The sequence below is a fragment of the Sparus aurata genome, chromosome 23 (genome assembly GCF_900880675.1).
Source record: "Sparus aurata chromosome 23, fSpaAur1.1, whole genome shotgun sequence".
Classification (NCBI taxonomy): domain Eukaryota; kingdom Metazoa; phylum Chordata; class Actinopteri; order Spariformes; family Sparidae; genus Sparus; species Sparus aurata.
Window position 1 is genome coordinate 8,045,568 of NC_044209.1, and position 16,006 is coordinate 8,061,573.

General features: G+C 43.5%; 2 protein-coding genes across 2 annotated transcripts; one reads left to right on the forward strand and one right to left on the reverse strand.

Moving 5' to 3' along the window:
- The first annotated feature begins 375 nt into the window (after positions 1–375).
- On the forward strand, positions 376–5,796 carry LOC115576370 (epithelial membrane protein 1). Its single transcript, XM_030408944.1, has 5 exons — positions 376–462; positions 2,225–2,312; positions 3,001–3,109; positions 4,197–4,337; positions 4,428–5,796. Exons 2-5 carry the CDS (start codon positions 2,235–2,237, stop codon positions 4,586–4,588), a joined length of 489 nt encoding a protein of 162 aa, XP_030264804.1. The 5' UTR covers positions 376–462; positions 2,225–2,234; the 3' UTR covers positions 4,589–5,796.
- Positions 5,797–7,091: 1,295 nt separating this feature from the next.
- Positions 7,092–15,843, reverse strand: gsg1 (germ cell associated 1). The gene is made up of 6 exons (XM_030407147.1): positions 14,192–15,843; positions 13,291–13,615; positions 10,188–10,235; positions 9,909–10,073; positions 9,707–9,818; positions 7,092–7,652 (listed from the first exon to the last, which is right to left on the reverse strand). The coding sequence occupies exons 2-6, from the start codon at positions 13,586–13,588 to the stop codon at positions 7,202–7,204; spliced, it is 1,074 nt and encodes a 357-aa protein (XP_030263007.1). The 5' UTR covers positions 13,589–13,615; positions 14,192–15,843; the 3' UTR covers positions 7,092–7,201.
- Between the last annotated feature and the right edge of the window lie 163 nt (positions 15,844–16,006).

Sequence of the window (16,006 nt, forward strand, 5' to 3'; positions counted from 1 at the left end):
GGCAGCATGCGTAGAATCACTGTCAATAATGCCCAATGGTGTGGGAGTTCCCCCTTGAAACGTCAGTGAGTCATCAGCGGCCCCTCTGGGATAGAATCACCAACATCAGCTGAATGACAGAGATATGAGACACCCCTACACAAAAGGAAAAAAATCTATCGCCTGCCCACTGAAGTTGTTGAAGCAGTGAGCTTTTGCATGTGTGTAAATCAGACAGACAAAAAAAGGGAGGGAGGGCAGGACGGGAGCGGGGAGTCGAGTAGGAGGGCGTAAAAAGAGGCAGAGTCTGTGTGATCAAATGAGCGGGAGGCTTGCCTAGGGTGTGGACTTAAAAAGAGGGCAGGGTAAAAGTGGGCGGACGGGTAGTTACTAGGCTTGTGTTTGTGCATTTAGACTCTGAGTCGGAAATTAGTGTCCTAGAGAGCAGAGGGACGACTTGAAGAGACACATCGCCATCAAACAGTAAGTCAAAGATCCCTCTATCCTCTCTACAGCTGCTGCAGAGAGAACTGTCCTGTTTGAATAAGAGCCCTTCTGATTTGCTCCAGTGTTTGTTTTTTGTTTTTTAATTCACTATTTAGAATAAGAAAATAACTAGAAACTGAGTGAAGGCAGGTGTGTGTGTGTGTGTGTGTGTGTGTGTCTGCCTCCAACTTTGCTATTGAATAACGATTCTTCATAGCTGGACAGGTGAGGCTAGGAGATGTGCTCGGTTACCTGCAACAGTTGTCGCCCTGAAGTGAGAGGATTACTTTCTCTCCTCCTTTCCAGATTTTAACATCGTCAGACTCAACCTCAGCCGTTTGTTTTCCAGAGTGCGTAATGGAAAATATGCCACATCCAGAACAGATTTAAAAACTCCCAGCAGCAACAGATGACACGTCTTGTTTCCAGACGAAACTCTCGGAGATCAAAGTATTCCACCAGTGTGTTTCAAATTTAAAAGCATCCAACTGCTGAGCATTCAAGTTCACTTGTTATTTCTTTTATTTGACTTTTGTTTTTTTCACCCACAAGTAACCCATTATAGTTTGCTCATCTGGCAACTCAAGAGCTTGGCTGTGTTTGAGCTCTCAGCCCCTTCAGGCAAAAGAATTACACAAATATTTAGAAAGTCAACCTTTCACTTCATTGTAGCTCTCCGAAACAGATGGAAGGTGGGAAATATCAGTAGGGATGTGTGTGGAGGGATCACGTGTATCAGCGTGCCCCCGGCGCTCTGTATATATGTGTGTGGTTACGCGTGAGAAAGAGAGCTGAGTGTACGTGTGTGTGTGTGTGTGTGTGTGTGTGTGTGTGTGTGTGTGTGTGTGTGTGTGTGTGTGGACCCAGCCCTTGACCACTCCTTCACTGGAGAAAGAACCAGCACATTCCAGATGTGACTCTTCCTCTGTTCACACCCAAATGCAGATTAAATGCTGCATACAGATAAAGATAGCGAAAGGGCGGTAAAGCCGGTATCAGAGATTGGATCTGTTATCTCTCAGGGCAGAGCCACCTGTAAGAGGGGCCGCTGAAGTGGAACGGCCGCAGATGCAGCGAGGAGGCCAAAAGAGCAGCGGATAAAGGGAGTTTGGTAATTAGCCATAAGTACATTCTCAGAATCACATCAGGTGGGTGGGGCGTGGACCAGCGACGAGAGGGGATAGCAGGTATTCTCTGCAGTTATTTTAAGGAGTGGCAGGTTTGTTAGAAGCACACGACAAGTCTGAACTCATCTACCTGCCAGAAACTTCCCTCCTTAACACTTTCTCCGTACCAACAGTATCTCTTTGCCCAGAGATCAACCGATTTTGTTTCCGTCCACGCAAATGTTCGCCCGACACCTTGCTGCGATCCTCGACAGGAACACCATCTTGCCCGTCTATTTGCAGGCATTTCTCTGGGAGCGCGTTAGCTGTAACTCAAAGTAATTAGAAGTTGTGAAGCCACGCCCTGAGTGGGTGCCAGGTTTTGGTTGTGTGTGTGTGTGTGTTTTGTGTCTGTCATTTAATGGCTGCCTTTGTGAAACCAGGCAGGAAGCGTGCAGCCATTGTTTGAGGCCGTATTTGATTCTTTCAGCCTATATTAGCTGCTAGTTATTGTGAGGGTGTGTGTGTGTGTGTGTGTCTTTTTTTATTAGGTCGAGTTAGCCCTCCAGTTATATTCATGCTGCATAATAAAGGGTGGGAAGTGGAATAACAAGTTTCCTCTTGTGCCTGTCTCTGTCTCTCTGTCTCTCCAGCACAGTCACCATGCTGATTCTCCTCGCTGCCATCTTTGCCCTTCACATCATTGGCATCATCCTTCTCTTGGTGGCCACCATCGACAATGTAAGTGATTGAATTTTGCAGGTGTTCCAATCACTTTGAATCATTAAATTCCCACACGCTTGTAGAGGGCGGTGCCATCGTCTCCACCTTAAAGACTCGTTACAAGCCCAAAGGCATCACTTCCCCAGCATTAACTCTAACTTCCTGGCGAGTTTGAGTGTTAAAATGACGGCTCTGAAGAGTTATGCGCATCCCCATCGCATGCTGACGGACAGCAACGAGTCAGGACTGATGAGTGATTGGCCTTCATTCCTTCTCTGTTAGTGGTCCACCGTTCCTCTCAGGGCCACATATTTGACATTTCTGGGCGCCACGGTGTCGTAACTCAGTGCCACTGAGTGCGTTTCTGTTGTGTGTGCATCGCAATTGCAGGCGAGGTGTCAGTCAGACGGTGCACATGTAATACACACATAAAAATATGTGAGATTCCTGCCTGGCTGCGCAATACCGTGCTGAGAGAATGCCACAGAGACAAGCGGATGTGCATTGCTCCTTTTGATTGTTGGCCCTTTGCCTGTGGCTTCACACAAACACATGCCAGGACGCAGGATTGACACACACACAAAATATATTTACCCACAATCCCGCTCAGAATTGAGTCATTAATTTTTCACAGATGACGCAGGAATGTTTCACATCTTCAAGCAACAGCAATTTGAACAGTTTGTCTGTCTTTGCGTCTTTTCAGGCCTGGTGGATGACTAACAGCATCTCCACTGATGTGTGGGGTCGGTGGATACAGACAAACGGAGTGTGGAACCTCACTGATCTTCCCGAGGGCTCACACTACCCACAGGGTAAGACACGCACACGCACACGCCCACACACACACACACACACCGCCCGTGCTGCAGAGAAGCAGAGTCGGGAGTATTTCCTTCTTAGTAAAACCAACCTGTTCCCTCACTGTTTAAACAATTTCCTGCCACACACTACGAGCTACATCCTTCGTGCCGGTTGCGTTCACTATTTATTCAAGTCACTGAAAACCTGGCTTTAATTAACATGAACCGACTGGTTACTTGCAACGTTATTTAGTACTTAGTAGTAATTATGTTGAGGGAAAGCCCAACAGAACACACACACACACACACACACACACACACACAATCACAAAACAATGGTGTGGCGTCTGCTTGAGCGGTAAGGAAAAACGCGCTGATTTGGAAAATCGATGGTAACCAAACAACTCACCAACCGACAACAGACTTGGATTCAAATGTTGCTAAATTCTGATTGGTGCACAGAAGACATCACCTGTTTCTAAACGAGCCCCGCCCCCTCAACACGTGAGATAGACGTCACTCCTGAGACGAGCGGAACTGCGGTAGAAAAACAATTATTCTTTGAGAGCTTCGGGTGAAATGATAAGATATAAGTGGTATCTCAAACAAACATGTAGCTGTAACCTTATTTTAAAGTGTTTAGTCCCAAACGCTGAATGTAAGTCAGTTGGGGGACACACAGCGGGTTAGCAGTTATCCAAATGATTATGTTTTTCACATTGCAAATGAAAATCACTTCAAAATGATGCCGCTACATATACATACAAGACGTACCATTATGTAGCAAACTGAAAGTAGACTCCTAAACCCTTATGTATAGGGATGGGTATGGTTTCGGTGACACGGTAATTACAAGTTTGGATCTTCAAAGCATACAAAACGTGCAGAAGTCGTTGTTTGTCCTCACGTGGCAGCATAATTATCTCGTTTTTAAAATCCTCAAACATTGAATATGTTCGCACCGGATTTAAAACAAAGTGTCGCTGTAACAATCGCTGTCTCCTGGGCGTGTCAGCGTGATGTCTGGCCACATGCCTCTTCCTACCCATCACACACGTGTGTCCTCATTGTGTTGCCCTCTCTCTGGCTCCCCCTGCAGACTACCTCCAGGCGGTGCAGGCCAGCTCCGTGCTCGCGTGCATCTTCTCCATCCTGGGCATCTTCGTGTTCGTGGCTCAGCTCTTTACCCTCACCAAAGGACAGAGGTTCACCATCTCCGGCATCTTTCAGCTCCTCGCATGTGAGTATTTTCTTTTTTTTTTTTTGGATTACTTTCTATCTCTCTGCATTTCCCCCAATCATGTCCTCACCGACGTCTCCTTCCCTCCAGGCCTGTGCATCATGATCGCAGCCTCCATCTACACAGACCGCTTCCACTTAGATGAGAAAGACGGTTGGTACGGTCACAGCTACATCCTGGCTTGGATCGCCTTCGGTTTCACGTTCATCTCCTCCATCACTTACTTTGTGCTACGTAAGAAGACTGCATGAGAAGGACACTGGAGCTAGCTCTGACCAGCCCCAAACCTTTTGGCTGGGTCTACTCCTTCAGCTGAAATCTGGTTTTAGTCACAGATTTGAGCTGCTTGTGTATATTCAGCTACAGATATATCAGACCTGTCGATCCTCTCAAATACACAGAGCGTTTAACTGAGTGTGCTGTCAAGGGTTTCACAGACTGTGTGGTAAAAAGGCAAACTCAGTCAATCGCGGATGTATTTGAGTATGTTTCCAAGCAGGAGTTTTGGGCTGGATTTCTCGTGGGCATCTAAGGATTTTAGATTTAAAATGTGCCTTAATGCGTATGAGATGCTATAATAAATTAAGATCTATCATTGTTTCTGGATTATAACAAAAGCAGGTTGAAGAAAGTCAAATCTGCGCTTTTGTTACTTTTATGTATTGACATATAGATATGGATTCGAGTGTTGGATAAAAAGGGTGAGTTCATCATTTTAGTTAAGTTTTTTATTTTATTTTATTATTTTATTGTTCGTTCACCAATTTTCATTTATCTGCGCTGGTATTACATCAAATAACGTGCCACTAATTAAACCGAGTCTAACTGCAGCATGACAGCATCGATTTTCAAAGTATTTTTGCACAGTTGTGCTGTTTTGAAGCCTTAAAGAAACCCCATGATACATCACCTGTTGTAGATTTGTGTGTGATCTAATTATGCAAATGTGATATAAAGTTTAAAATCAATAATGTAATGCAGTTGAGTTTTCTTTTTTTTTTTTTGCAGAAAAAAGCAATTATATCTAATTAGGATCATGACAAACCAGTTAAAGTGTTGAGGTAAAACACCAAACGATTGTTATATCTGCCTGCCCGGAAACTCTTACACTACATCACTGTAGACGGTTTATATACAGCTTTTTATAAATATGTAGAGAGATGGAAACTAATTAACCTGTAATGATGCACAACTCAACTTATCAATTATGATGTAAATCCAGCCATGTACAAGTTATATACCACACCTTCAGCCTCTCTTGTATTCTCCTTCTTTGTCAAATCAGTGACAGAAAGGCAACTGCCTTGACCCTCAAAGCGTGAGACACAATGTGTAAATATGCTTCGTCTCCCATGATGCTCTATGTCTGATGCTGTTGTATTTTTGCTACCGTTATTTCTCATTATGGATGACAATCACAGCGATTTTTACAATAATAAAACAGGATTTTTTGACCAAAGTTTTGACCAAGTTGTCTTTTGTGTCTTCTCCACTGGTCATAATTATGTTCTGTTGGCGTCTTTGTTGCTATCTTCCTTTGAGGCTTGTGGACAGAAAGCGGTGAAAGGTTTAAAAACAGGGATTATCAAATGTATTTAACCTGTTTCTACCTGTTACATTATGAAACTGCAAATAATTCCTATAATAGTTCAGAAAAGGCACAGACAAGGCTCTACTTCCTAAGGAAACTTAAGAAGGCTACATTTCAGAGCCAAATTCTTGGCGACTTTTACGGAGGAGCGATTGAAAGCATCCTGACTGGAAACATCACAAACTGGCATGGCTAGTGCACGGCCCAGGACAGGAAGGCTCCGCAGTGGGTCATTAAAACCGCCCAGAACATCACTGGTACCATCTTCATGGCATCAGTGATATTGGTGAGGTGAGCTGTCTGCACAGAGCCCAAAGGATACTAACAGACAACACCCTCCATAGCCAGTCTGTTCACCCTGCTGCCATCTGACAAAGGATACACTAGTACCCATGGCTGTACCTTGTATATACACATCTTCAATTTTAAGATTTCTTTCTAAATAACACAGAATTTGAAGCACTTCAGTACTATATTCACTTCGCAAACCGATAACTGTAATTTACAGGTGTCCTCTGCATTTACTCTGCACTAGAAACGAGTGATTGTGATCACAGCTGATTACCTGGATTCATGGAGTCACTGGACTGCTGACCAGGGCAATTCAGAGCGCATGACGAAACCATAACAAACGTTAAAGCATCAAATAACGGATATCATATTGAGGATACGACAATGCGCGTCGGATCACGTTCACACACTGGTGGACTTTTTCATGTTTGAATAAACGCTGTGAAGGGACCTTCATGGATGCCTCTAAAATGTGATAAGGGGCCCTCCAGGGTGCCCTTCCAGCAGACACAATGTGGTAACATATCACGCCTTTCGGTGGCGCTCAGCAGCAAGCCACCACTGCGTTCACATGTACATGAGCTGACTTTCACGTTGGGAAGTGGAAGGGATGGCGGCGGCGTGACAGCTGCTGGCTGCCGAGCCAGAGGCCGCAGCTCGCGTTGGCGTTTAAGCGTGAAACCACTGCATTTCTTTTGACAAGATGTTGGGACATTTCCAGGCCATGTTTGTGGTGACAAAGACAGGTATTTTAAGATAAGGATCATTTCCTCCTAATCCTAGAAAGGTGTTTTTTGTGCCTTAAACTAACCAGACCATATGCACAGCGCTATAAACATAAAAAAAATAAAAAATGCAAAATTCAACATATCTAAGGTTTACTGGAATTTTAATTGCCAACATTTATTCTGGTGACGATGGGTTGCGATAGGCACAGGTCCACAAGTCATCAAGAGACTCCAGTCTAGATATGTACAGCGGTTCAGAGTGGGCTGTAGTCCTCCTCTGCATCGTAATGGTTCTCCTGGTGTCCCGGCAGGGTCATGTGGATGGGCGACGGAATCGGAGAGGGAAGGGAGAGGCGGTGGAATGGTGATGCAGGCGCAGCGTGGGGCGGGGGAGGAGGGAAAGAGTCAGAGTGGGAGAGGGAAGGAGGCAGGGAGTTGGAGTGCGTGAGCCTCGGCGTGGAGGCCGGTAACGCTGCAGACGGGGGCTCGTAGTAGGGGGACAAGTGGGAGATCTGGGGGGGGGACGGGGGACAGGCCAAGGGGTTGGCTGGGTTGTAATAAGGTGGCAGGAGCCCCACGAAGTTAAAGCTGCAGGCGTTGAGGCCGGAGGTGCGCCTGGGTCCCACCATCAGGACCTTCTTGGTGTAGTTGTTGAGGGTGGAGACGCCGGCTGACATGCAGACAGTGAAGGCGAGCCAGGCAACACTGACGGAGACACAGAGGGAACAGGAAGGGTATCACCAGTGTGTGGTTAGCTCGGTTGGTAACACCTGTGTAGAAGGTGTGTACTCCTGTGTAACCTGGTATGCTGCAGAGCGGGTCCACTCACTTTGGCTCGAGAGAAAATGCAACAAGCTGGAAGACTGGAAGAGTGTGATTTACTTGTGTTTTTCTAAAGTTGTTCAGCCAAAACAAACAGCATCCAGGACACACACAAATACACACACACACACAATTTAAAGAACAACAGTGAGACTCTTCAGAACAGCAGCTCTGTTGGCCAGTAATTGTATACGTGGGTGCAAAGTTTTCAAGAAATCCTCCTTTTCACATTAAATGGAATCATTAATTTTGTCAAGTGGGATAGCTGGAAAATGTTAATTTATCCTGTGAGATATTGTAGGAAGACAGATTTCCAGTTAACTGTATTACATTTTCTCACAGGTTAGTGCAAGATCAGTATTCTCTATTTTTTGAACTTTTCCCAGGAATCTGCTTTGCTTGTGCGAAGCAGACACGGGCGAGGTGTTTTATTTCATTTTTCAACCGAATGCATAAAAGCATGAAGTCGCCCTTCTGCTTTTCACAGCACCGACGCAACAAAAATCCGGCCTCCACCCTGTTCAGTCTTCTCTGTGTGTCATATACTCTGTGTATTGTTGTAAGTGAGAGTTCATGCCTAAAATCAAAAGAACATTTCCAGTTCCAGTCTCTTTCCGGGGGTTACGCTATGTTTTCACAGATGTCTGTCGGTAGGTTTGTTAGATTGTCCCCCTTACCATTAGGTCCAAATGAAGCAGACGGATATGGGGGACTTTTTTCTTACTTTCTTTGGCATTGCAAGATTGGGCCCTTTTCAACATTATTGTTAAGCTCTCAGTGAATACTACATGGATCTTCATGAAAAAAAAACAGCTTATGTAGGTGGCTGATATCTATGAGTGAGAACAAATTAACGCAGATCTTAGATCTGCTGCGCTTAAATTATAGTTAAGAAGCTATTGCTGGTTCAAAATTATGTGGAAACATGCTATCGAGTTTTAAATTTGATTAGACTTGATTGAATTGGGCCTTGGCGGAGGTATGCACTCTACTGAGGGGCACTGTAGTTAGTTCTGTAGCTGTTTAAAGGTGTCATTTATAAGAAAATGGCTAGAATTCGAAAGTAGCTCCAAACCTCTAGGGGGCAGCATGACTGCTTTCCTCTACTCATTGAACTGGAGTTGCTTTGTAATTTTTTTTTGTTTAATTATTAGACTAAGTAGTGAACTCACTGCGTTTACATCTCACACTTGAAAACTACAGGGGAAATTAGACAGCTGGCTGGGGCTAGCTGCTTAGCAACGCTAACTTCGTAAGACATCTCTGCGACACAATACTTAGACGCCTTTGACACGATGTCAATATTGTTGTTTCTTAACACTCAGTTGAAATGTTCGTTCATATTTCAATGTTTTGAACACATCTCACGCACTGACCTGTTAGTCACGTATGAGACCATGTTGTTGTGACACTGGAGGAGAAAGAGGCTGAGCTGTCAGACTCTCAGACAGATGGCTCCAGTGCCGTGCTGCGCGCAGGATTCCTTATTCATGAAAATTCCACCAAAGCTGTGGTTGTAAAACCTCGAGCATGATGCTACAAAGAATGTGTCGAGGACAGCATGTGGGGCATAGCCAAGCAGGAGAAGACCCCAAACATAAGGTAAGCATGAGGGACTACATGTCCCAGCTGACTTGGAGTCTGAACCTCACAGAATTTTGGTGCGGAAAAGTTTGCCTGGGCCGCTCTGAGCATCTGGACCCGACCCAGACGAGAAACTTGACTCTAAATCACAATGGATTTAAGTTATTCCGGCAAAGACTCAACAGGAAGTAAATGTTTTGCAAGAAATGCACGACCAGAAAACCCTCAGCACACTGTGGGCCCGGTCTGAAAGGGGGCAGCCAAGTTGAGCGAGGATCAAAGCGGGCTCGGATTGCAGTCTCGATCAGGCCCCATGTGTATCTGATTTTAGTGCGCTGTATTAATGAACTCACTAAAAGGCCCAGGAGTAGCCGTAGCTGTGAGGTTTGAAGTCCTCTGGTCCCATCGAGACGGTGGTCTGGAACACCTGCATGAACATCATGTGGCCCACCATCCCGAGCAGACCTGCCACGACAAATGAAGTAAACATATCAAACTGGCTGAGCAATTTAGAGGGGAAGACGAAAGCCACCGAAGTCTGGTTCAGATATCTACCTCCCAGGACTGTGAAGATGGCAGCAAAAGCGTTGAGCAGCTGTCCCCAGCGCTGCGTGGAGGGACAACAGGTCCTGATGCACAGCTGCACAGACAGCAGCGTGCAGCTGATCAACAGCAGCCCGATGTACATGAGCTCCAGCGTAAGTGACAGCCACATCATTGCTGTGGAGTGAGGAGAAGACAGACATGACAGACGGTGATTTGGATTTTGAAGCACTCAGCCAACCGAGAGCAAAGTGCCTACAAATATGCTGAAAGAGCGACGAATCCATTTACCTTTTTCAGAACCTGGAGTCAAGGTATAAAACCCTCGGCACTTCTCGTCTAACAAATCAAAAAGACAAACGTAAGTGTAGTGAGACATTTGGAAACAGGAAACGTTGCCGTTTGCACTGAGAAGCTTTTAGAAAACAGCTCAACTGGTGATATGTTAAAAAAAACCAAAACATTAAAGCAGTGATATTTTGGTGCAGTCAGCATTGTTTGTCTATTTACAAGAAAAACCGATTAAAGACTGCACAGTTAATGAACACTGCAATGACTGTGTGGATACGCAGACTGAGGTAACAGTCTTCATGAAGTGTTTACACGGCCTTAAGTAACCTGATAGGAGATTAGAAGATTTGTTTGGTGTAAATCTGGACGGATGGGGCCCTGGGGCACGTAGCGTCACAGGGCAAGGCTATTTTTTTAGTGCGTCTCTTACTTTTAATTTTGTTGATTTTTTTTTTCTTATTATTTCCACATGAAAGCGTCTCTTCCCCAAAACTGTGTGTTTCTGCTCCACTGCTGGCGATGCCATTTTTAAAAATAAATAAGACCAACTTGTTTTTGCAGTCGACTGAGCTTCTTTGTGGCTTGTTTACCAGCGTGTTTACATGACAGCTGCAATAATCAGAGTACCGTACTTGGCTCTAAATTACAGCGGCCGGTAAGCTCGACACACTGCGACTTAAGAAAACAGATGCACGAAGACGAAGCAGAGGGAAATTAACAAGGCATTTTCAAGGACAGACATGAAGTGAGAAAACACGAGCGTCTACTTGATTTCTTTAATGTGTTTATCTATGCCTTTATTTTCACTATATTTGATTGTTTGTTATTCTTTCCAAAATTTTTATCTCGCTTTTTCGTTGTTTCTTCATTTTCTAACAGCATTTTCGTTTGCAGTGCACTGAGTTCTCAGGGCCACCGTGCTGAACACGTTATTAACATTCATTCAAACGCTTGGAAGGATTTTTTTTTTTTAATCATAAATCTATTATGCAACTACTTATTACTCAGGTATACATAAAGCTGCAAAACAGCATTCAATACAAATACTATGATAGTCACAACAAATGATCATGGTTGACCCCATTTCCCCTCCAAGTGGTTACACAATGAACTGCTGGTCAGTGGTGGAAGAAGTGCTCAGATCTTGTACGTCAACGTAGCAACGCCACAGTGTAAAACAATACACTGTTACAAGTACAAGTCATTCATTTGAATATTTACTTGTGTACAGGGACAAAGTTAGCATTAGAATATACTTAAAGTATCATAAGTGCTCATGCTGAATGGCATGTTAGAGAATAATGAGCACCATATGTTTGGATTTTAATTAACGCGTGTGCTCATTATTTAATGTTGAAGCTGGTGAAACGACTTGATTTAGTCTAGCTGCTGGACAGCTTTTCATTCCCCTCAGGCATCACTTTTATCACAATCTGCAGTTTTGACATCATATTTTATTTGATCATTTTATTTTGCATTAATACACTAAGTCTGCAGTATTTGCAGTATGAATTGAATTTCACAGTAGAAGTGTAAAGCAGAGAATTAAAAACACTCACGTAAAGTATACAAGTATCACAACGTTTTACAGTACTTGAGTAAATGTACTTAGTTACTTTCCGCTACTGTTGTTAGTATGCTGACTTGAGCCGCTTTGAGAAAAAGCACCTGGGTAACACTTTACAATACGCATCATTTAATAAGTAGTTAATGTACAGTTAATCAAACTGTAGTTACTGATGTATATTTCACTGTTAAAAAACAATTAAATGCTTTATGAACCTTTTGTTAAGCAACTGTAAATGTTTATAAACATCAGCTTTTACAGATAACATTAACAGCTAAATTAATATTAACTAGTTTAAGTTTAATTAACTCTAAATTAAGCATGTGTTCATGTAATTAAAGTGTATCACCGGATACAGTGTTTAGTTATTTCTCAACATTCTATATCCTAAATGTATGTTAATGGTTTAACAATATTTGGATCCTTTCATAACAAAATGCCTTCATTAACACATTAAAAGAGAAATGTACACCTCTTGTAGCAAGGCAAGATTCAGAGGATTGATGTTCGCTCTCATCGATGCCAGCCGTTAAATACCAAATCATTAATCAGTCGACATCTCAGCTTAAATTCAGTATCAGTCAATCTGAGCCCTAAAGGCAGACTGTGCAGGATTTGAAGGTTGCGGTCCTTAATCCAAACATTCAAAGTTGGCCCCTCCCCCCCGCCTCAACGACATCAGGACCTTAGACCAGCACCCCACCTGCAGCCATCACAGCCCGCACGCTGTGATTGGCCGGGAAGTGCAGGGTCTCTGCAAATACAGACACTCTGAGAGAGTCTCCGGTGAGGATTGGGGGAGATTATCTATGTAGCGGTCTATACGGTTTTTTATTTTTTTTTATTTTTTGTTTTTTTTAAGAGACAACCTACTTATTCTGCCGTTTAAAATCAGCTGCAAATGAGACGCTGACAAACCCGGCCGATGTTTGTGATTCCTATTAACCTTTCTCTCTCTGGGTTTCTAATCCATAATTGAGTCATGCTGTTGAAGTCTAAATCTCTGCGAGCAGAATGCATGCTGATGATAATCCTCTTTGGGCTCGGCACAAACACACACTCACTCAAACACACGCATGTGCACACGTACAAATTAACACACCTACGGCCTCGATCCGTATTATCACCTTGGATTTCCTGTCCTCCTCTGACCTATCTCATCGTTGTCACACTAGTGCCACAGTTCTGATAGTTTGTATTTGCTCCCTGTTTCCTCATCTCACCTTGGGAATACCCTCTACCGCACTGATCGGCACATATGACCAGGCGTGTGCAAATGAAATCCCCCCTGCCACATGTATCACGGAGGTCTGTCGGTGCTTCTGCATAGACCTCTTTGTCTAAATCCTGTGTCCTCCCATATATTCATTGCCTCCGCTTGCTTAATCCTTTTCAGGGTCACTGATGACACATCTGGGTTGTTTTTCTTGTTGCCTTTTGAGAAAACAACTGAACAGCCCTATAGAAATCACTAAAAAAGGATCTAATCATTTCCAATCTGTTTTCACATTTCTTCCCATTCTCCTCCTCTCTCACCCCCCGTGTCTGAGTAGATGTTCTCCTCGCAGATGATGAACAGGCCAGTGTGGAAGGTGGGGAAGACGAAGCGGTCGTCCCCCGTCTCCCAGAAGAACTGGATGTTGGAGGTGTTGGACACGCCGGGAACGGGGATGCAGTTGCTGTGCTTGGTGGGCGTACAGAGGGGCTTGGGCACCTTCTGTTTCCCCACACACCAGTAGGAGGACAAGAGGGCAAAGCCGCCCAGGAAGAGGGACACCACCGTCTGGATGAAGGAGAGGCGAGGGGAGCGCATCTGCTGCACGAATGCCATCATGCTGGGACCATAGGACGGGGCTCGGGGCTGGCGGAGGAGAGGCAGGGATGGAGACAGACATGTGCACAATGAGAGGTGGCGAAATATTCAGATTCTCAACAGCAGCGTTCAGGAGAAAACATTTCCTACTTCACTCAGCACACAAAAGGTCACATGTCAGCACTGCATGTTAAATGTCTGACAGGGGGAATGAGTGGCTTAAGTTTTTCTTTGTTAATCCAGCACACCTCCACGCCGGCGTGCCACTAAAAATATCACCAGCGTGTTATTAGTTTCCAAGGAGAAGCAGGTCTGCCCAATTGCCTGAGATGATTAGTGAGGCGTTTGAAAGAGGAAGGTGCGGGGGAGCCAACCGTTTTACATGACTAATCACATTTAAAGAATAAAAAGGCTGTGACAGAAAATCAGCACGCTACTGGTAATTGGTGGGCTGACAGACGGTCTAAATCTGAGGAATATAGAGGGAAAACCGCTGTCACCATGGAACCTCTCCAGGAGACGGACGCCCAACACCGATACCTCCGAGCACTTGACGTCAGGTGAATTAAATATTTGAACCAAGGAAAAATAAAAGAAAAATGAAATAAGGAAAGAAACACTCACCTCCTTCAGCCTCTCTCACTTTGTCCGCAGTTCCTTCATTGAGTTAAGCGTGGAAAGCTGAAGAAGAAAACGCCCGGCCCCTGCTCCTCCAGCCGCCTGCGCTCCCGCTCGCTCTTCATCTGATAGCAAGAGTGACGGGAGGATTTTGGCCGTCACAGTGACCTCTGCGAGCAGTGTGACTGTCAGTCTTTATGAGCCGACCCCAGAGCAACCCCACACAACTGTAAGCATATCACGCAGAGACGCACACAAACACACACACACACACACACACACACACACACACACTCCTCTTCTTTAATCCATCCGTATAAATCCAAACTCTGTTCCATCTGTTTTCATTTTGTGTCCTAGACTCCTTTTGATCCATTTCTTTCACCTCTCTCCATTATCCCCTCACTCTTCCTACGCTTTGCAGCCCGTGAAGGCACACAGCGCTCAGCGTTTTCTGTCGAAATCAATATGACCTTGAAACGGTGGATAAAAAAAAAGTCAGATGCACACTAATTCATGGACAATGCAGTCTTAACTCCGTATCTGACTCAGAGAGGCGGTCACTTTTAAAGAAGGACATGATATCCTAATCTGGATGTTTTTAACACTGTGGAGCAGTTTATTGTAACTATGCAAGGTCAATACAACTGAAGAATCCAATTCAAATCTTTTTTATTTCTTTCAGGAGCTGAATGTTTCAGCCATTTGCCCATTACTGTTATGTAACTATTTCAAGTATTTATGTGTTAGTTTTAGGTAACCTCTTTTACAATTCCTCCTGTAATTTTAGCTAAATATTTTAGCCATGTATCCACTACCTTAAGCTTTTCTACTTCAACCATTTATACTTTTAGCTATTTTGACAACTTTTCCATTACTTTTAGCTAACTATTTTAACTGTCTATGCAATTTCTTTAATAATTTAAGCAATTGACCATTCATCTATTACTTGTGGGCTAACAGTTTAAGCCATTTAGCCATACACTTATCCATTTAACACATTTATTTACTACTTTTAGCTAACAATTTTAATAGTTTCTTCTTTACTTTTAGAGAACGGTTTAAACCATTCAGCTATTACTTTAATTATCCATTTCAACCATTTGTCCATTACTTTTGGCAAACTATTTAACTTCTTTGCTTTAACGTCAAACTTCAACTTCTCTGCATGATTGTTAATTATAGTTACGATTTTACCGCAGGCTCAATATAAATATATCTATACTGTTATGCATATATTTCAACCAGAATGTTTGTTTGTTTTTCCACATGAACTGATGTAACACTTCTCTGCTCTTCCCAGCAGCCCTGTAGCACCAGCAGGAGTACTCTGGGAATCACATTACTACTAGAAGACACTGCAGCAGATTATATCCAATCTTAGTTTATAATACGAACAAACTGCAGCTGCATTTATGAAAAAGTTAAATCTGAGCTAAAACAAAAATGTAAAATTATATCATTGTGATGATTGGCATTTAAACTATTGATACATCTTCTTCAATCTTTCAAGAATTCATCATCACTGTATATTATATCTATTAGAACTTTTGCCCAAGCTAAATCAGACATTTTCATTTTAACATTGTATTTCTCTATTAAAGCCGCTTTAGTTTCTAGTGTGTGTGTGTATATATATATATATGACAGAAATAGAGATGGAGATAGCTTGTGTGTAAAGAGAGAGTTTGGTAAAGGTGGAGAGGAAACTGGGTCAGTGAAGCTAAAACAGGTGGTTTTATCAGTGCAACACAGGTGATGGAAATAAGTTTCATAAATAAGAACAGGAGCATACTTGAAGCATTTTTAAGTGTATTCATA

Coding starts and splice junctions, on each gene's coding strand:
- LOC115576370 (XM_030408944.1), top strand. CDS start 2,235: ATGCTGATTCTCCTCGCTGCCATCTTTGCCCTTCACATCATTGGCATC. Junction 2,313..3,000: donor TGGTGGCCACCATCGACAAT/GTAAGTGATTGA, acceptor GCGTCTTTTCAG/GCCTGGTGGATGACTAACAG. Junction 4,338..4,427: donor CATCTTTCAGCTCCTCGCAT/GTGAGTATTTTC, acceptor CCTTCCCTCCAG/GCCTGTGCATCATGATCGCA.
- gsg1 (XM_030407147.1), bottom strand. CDS start 13,588: ATGATGGCATTCGTGCAGCAGATGCGCTCCCCTCGCCTCTCCTTCATC. Junction 9,819..9,908: donor CATCTTCACAGTCCTGGGAG/GTAGATATCTGA, acceptor TTGTCGTGGCAG/GTCTGCTCGGGATGGTGGGC. Junction 7,653..9,706: donor GGCTACTCCTGGGCCTTTTA/GTGAGTTCATTA, acceptor TGTCTCCGTCAG/TGTTGCCTGGCTCGCCTTCA.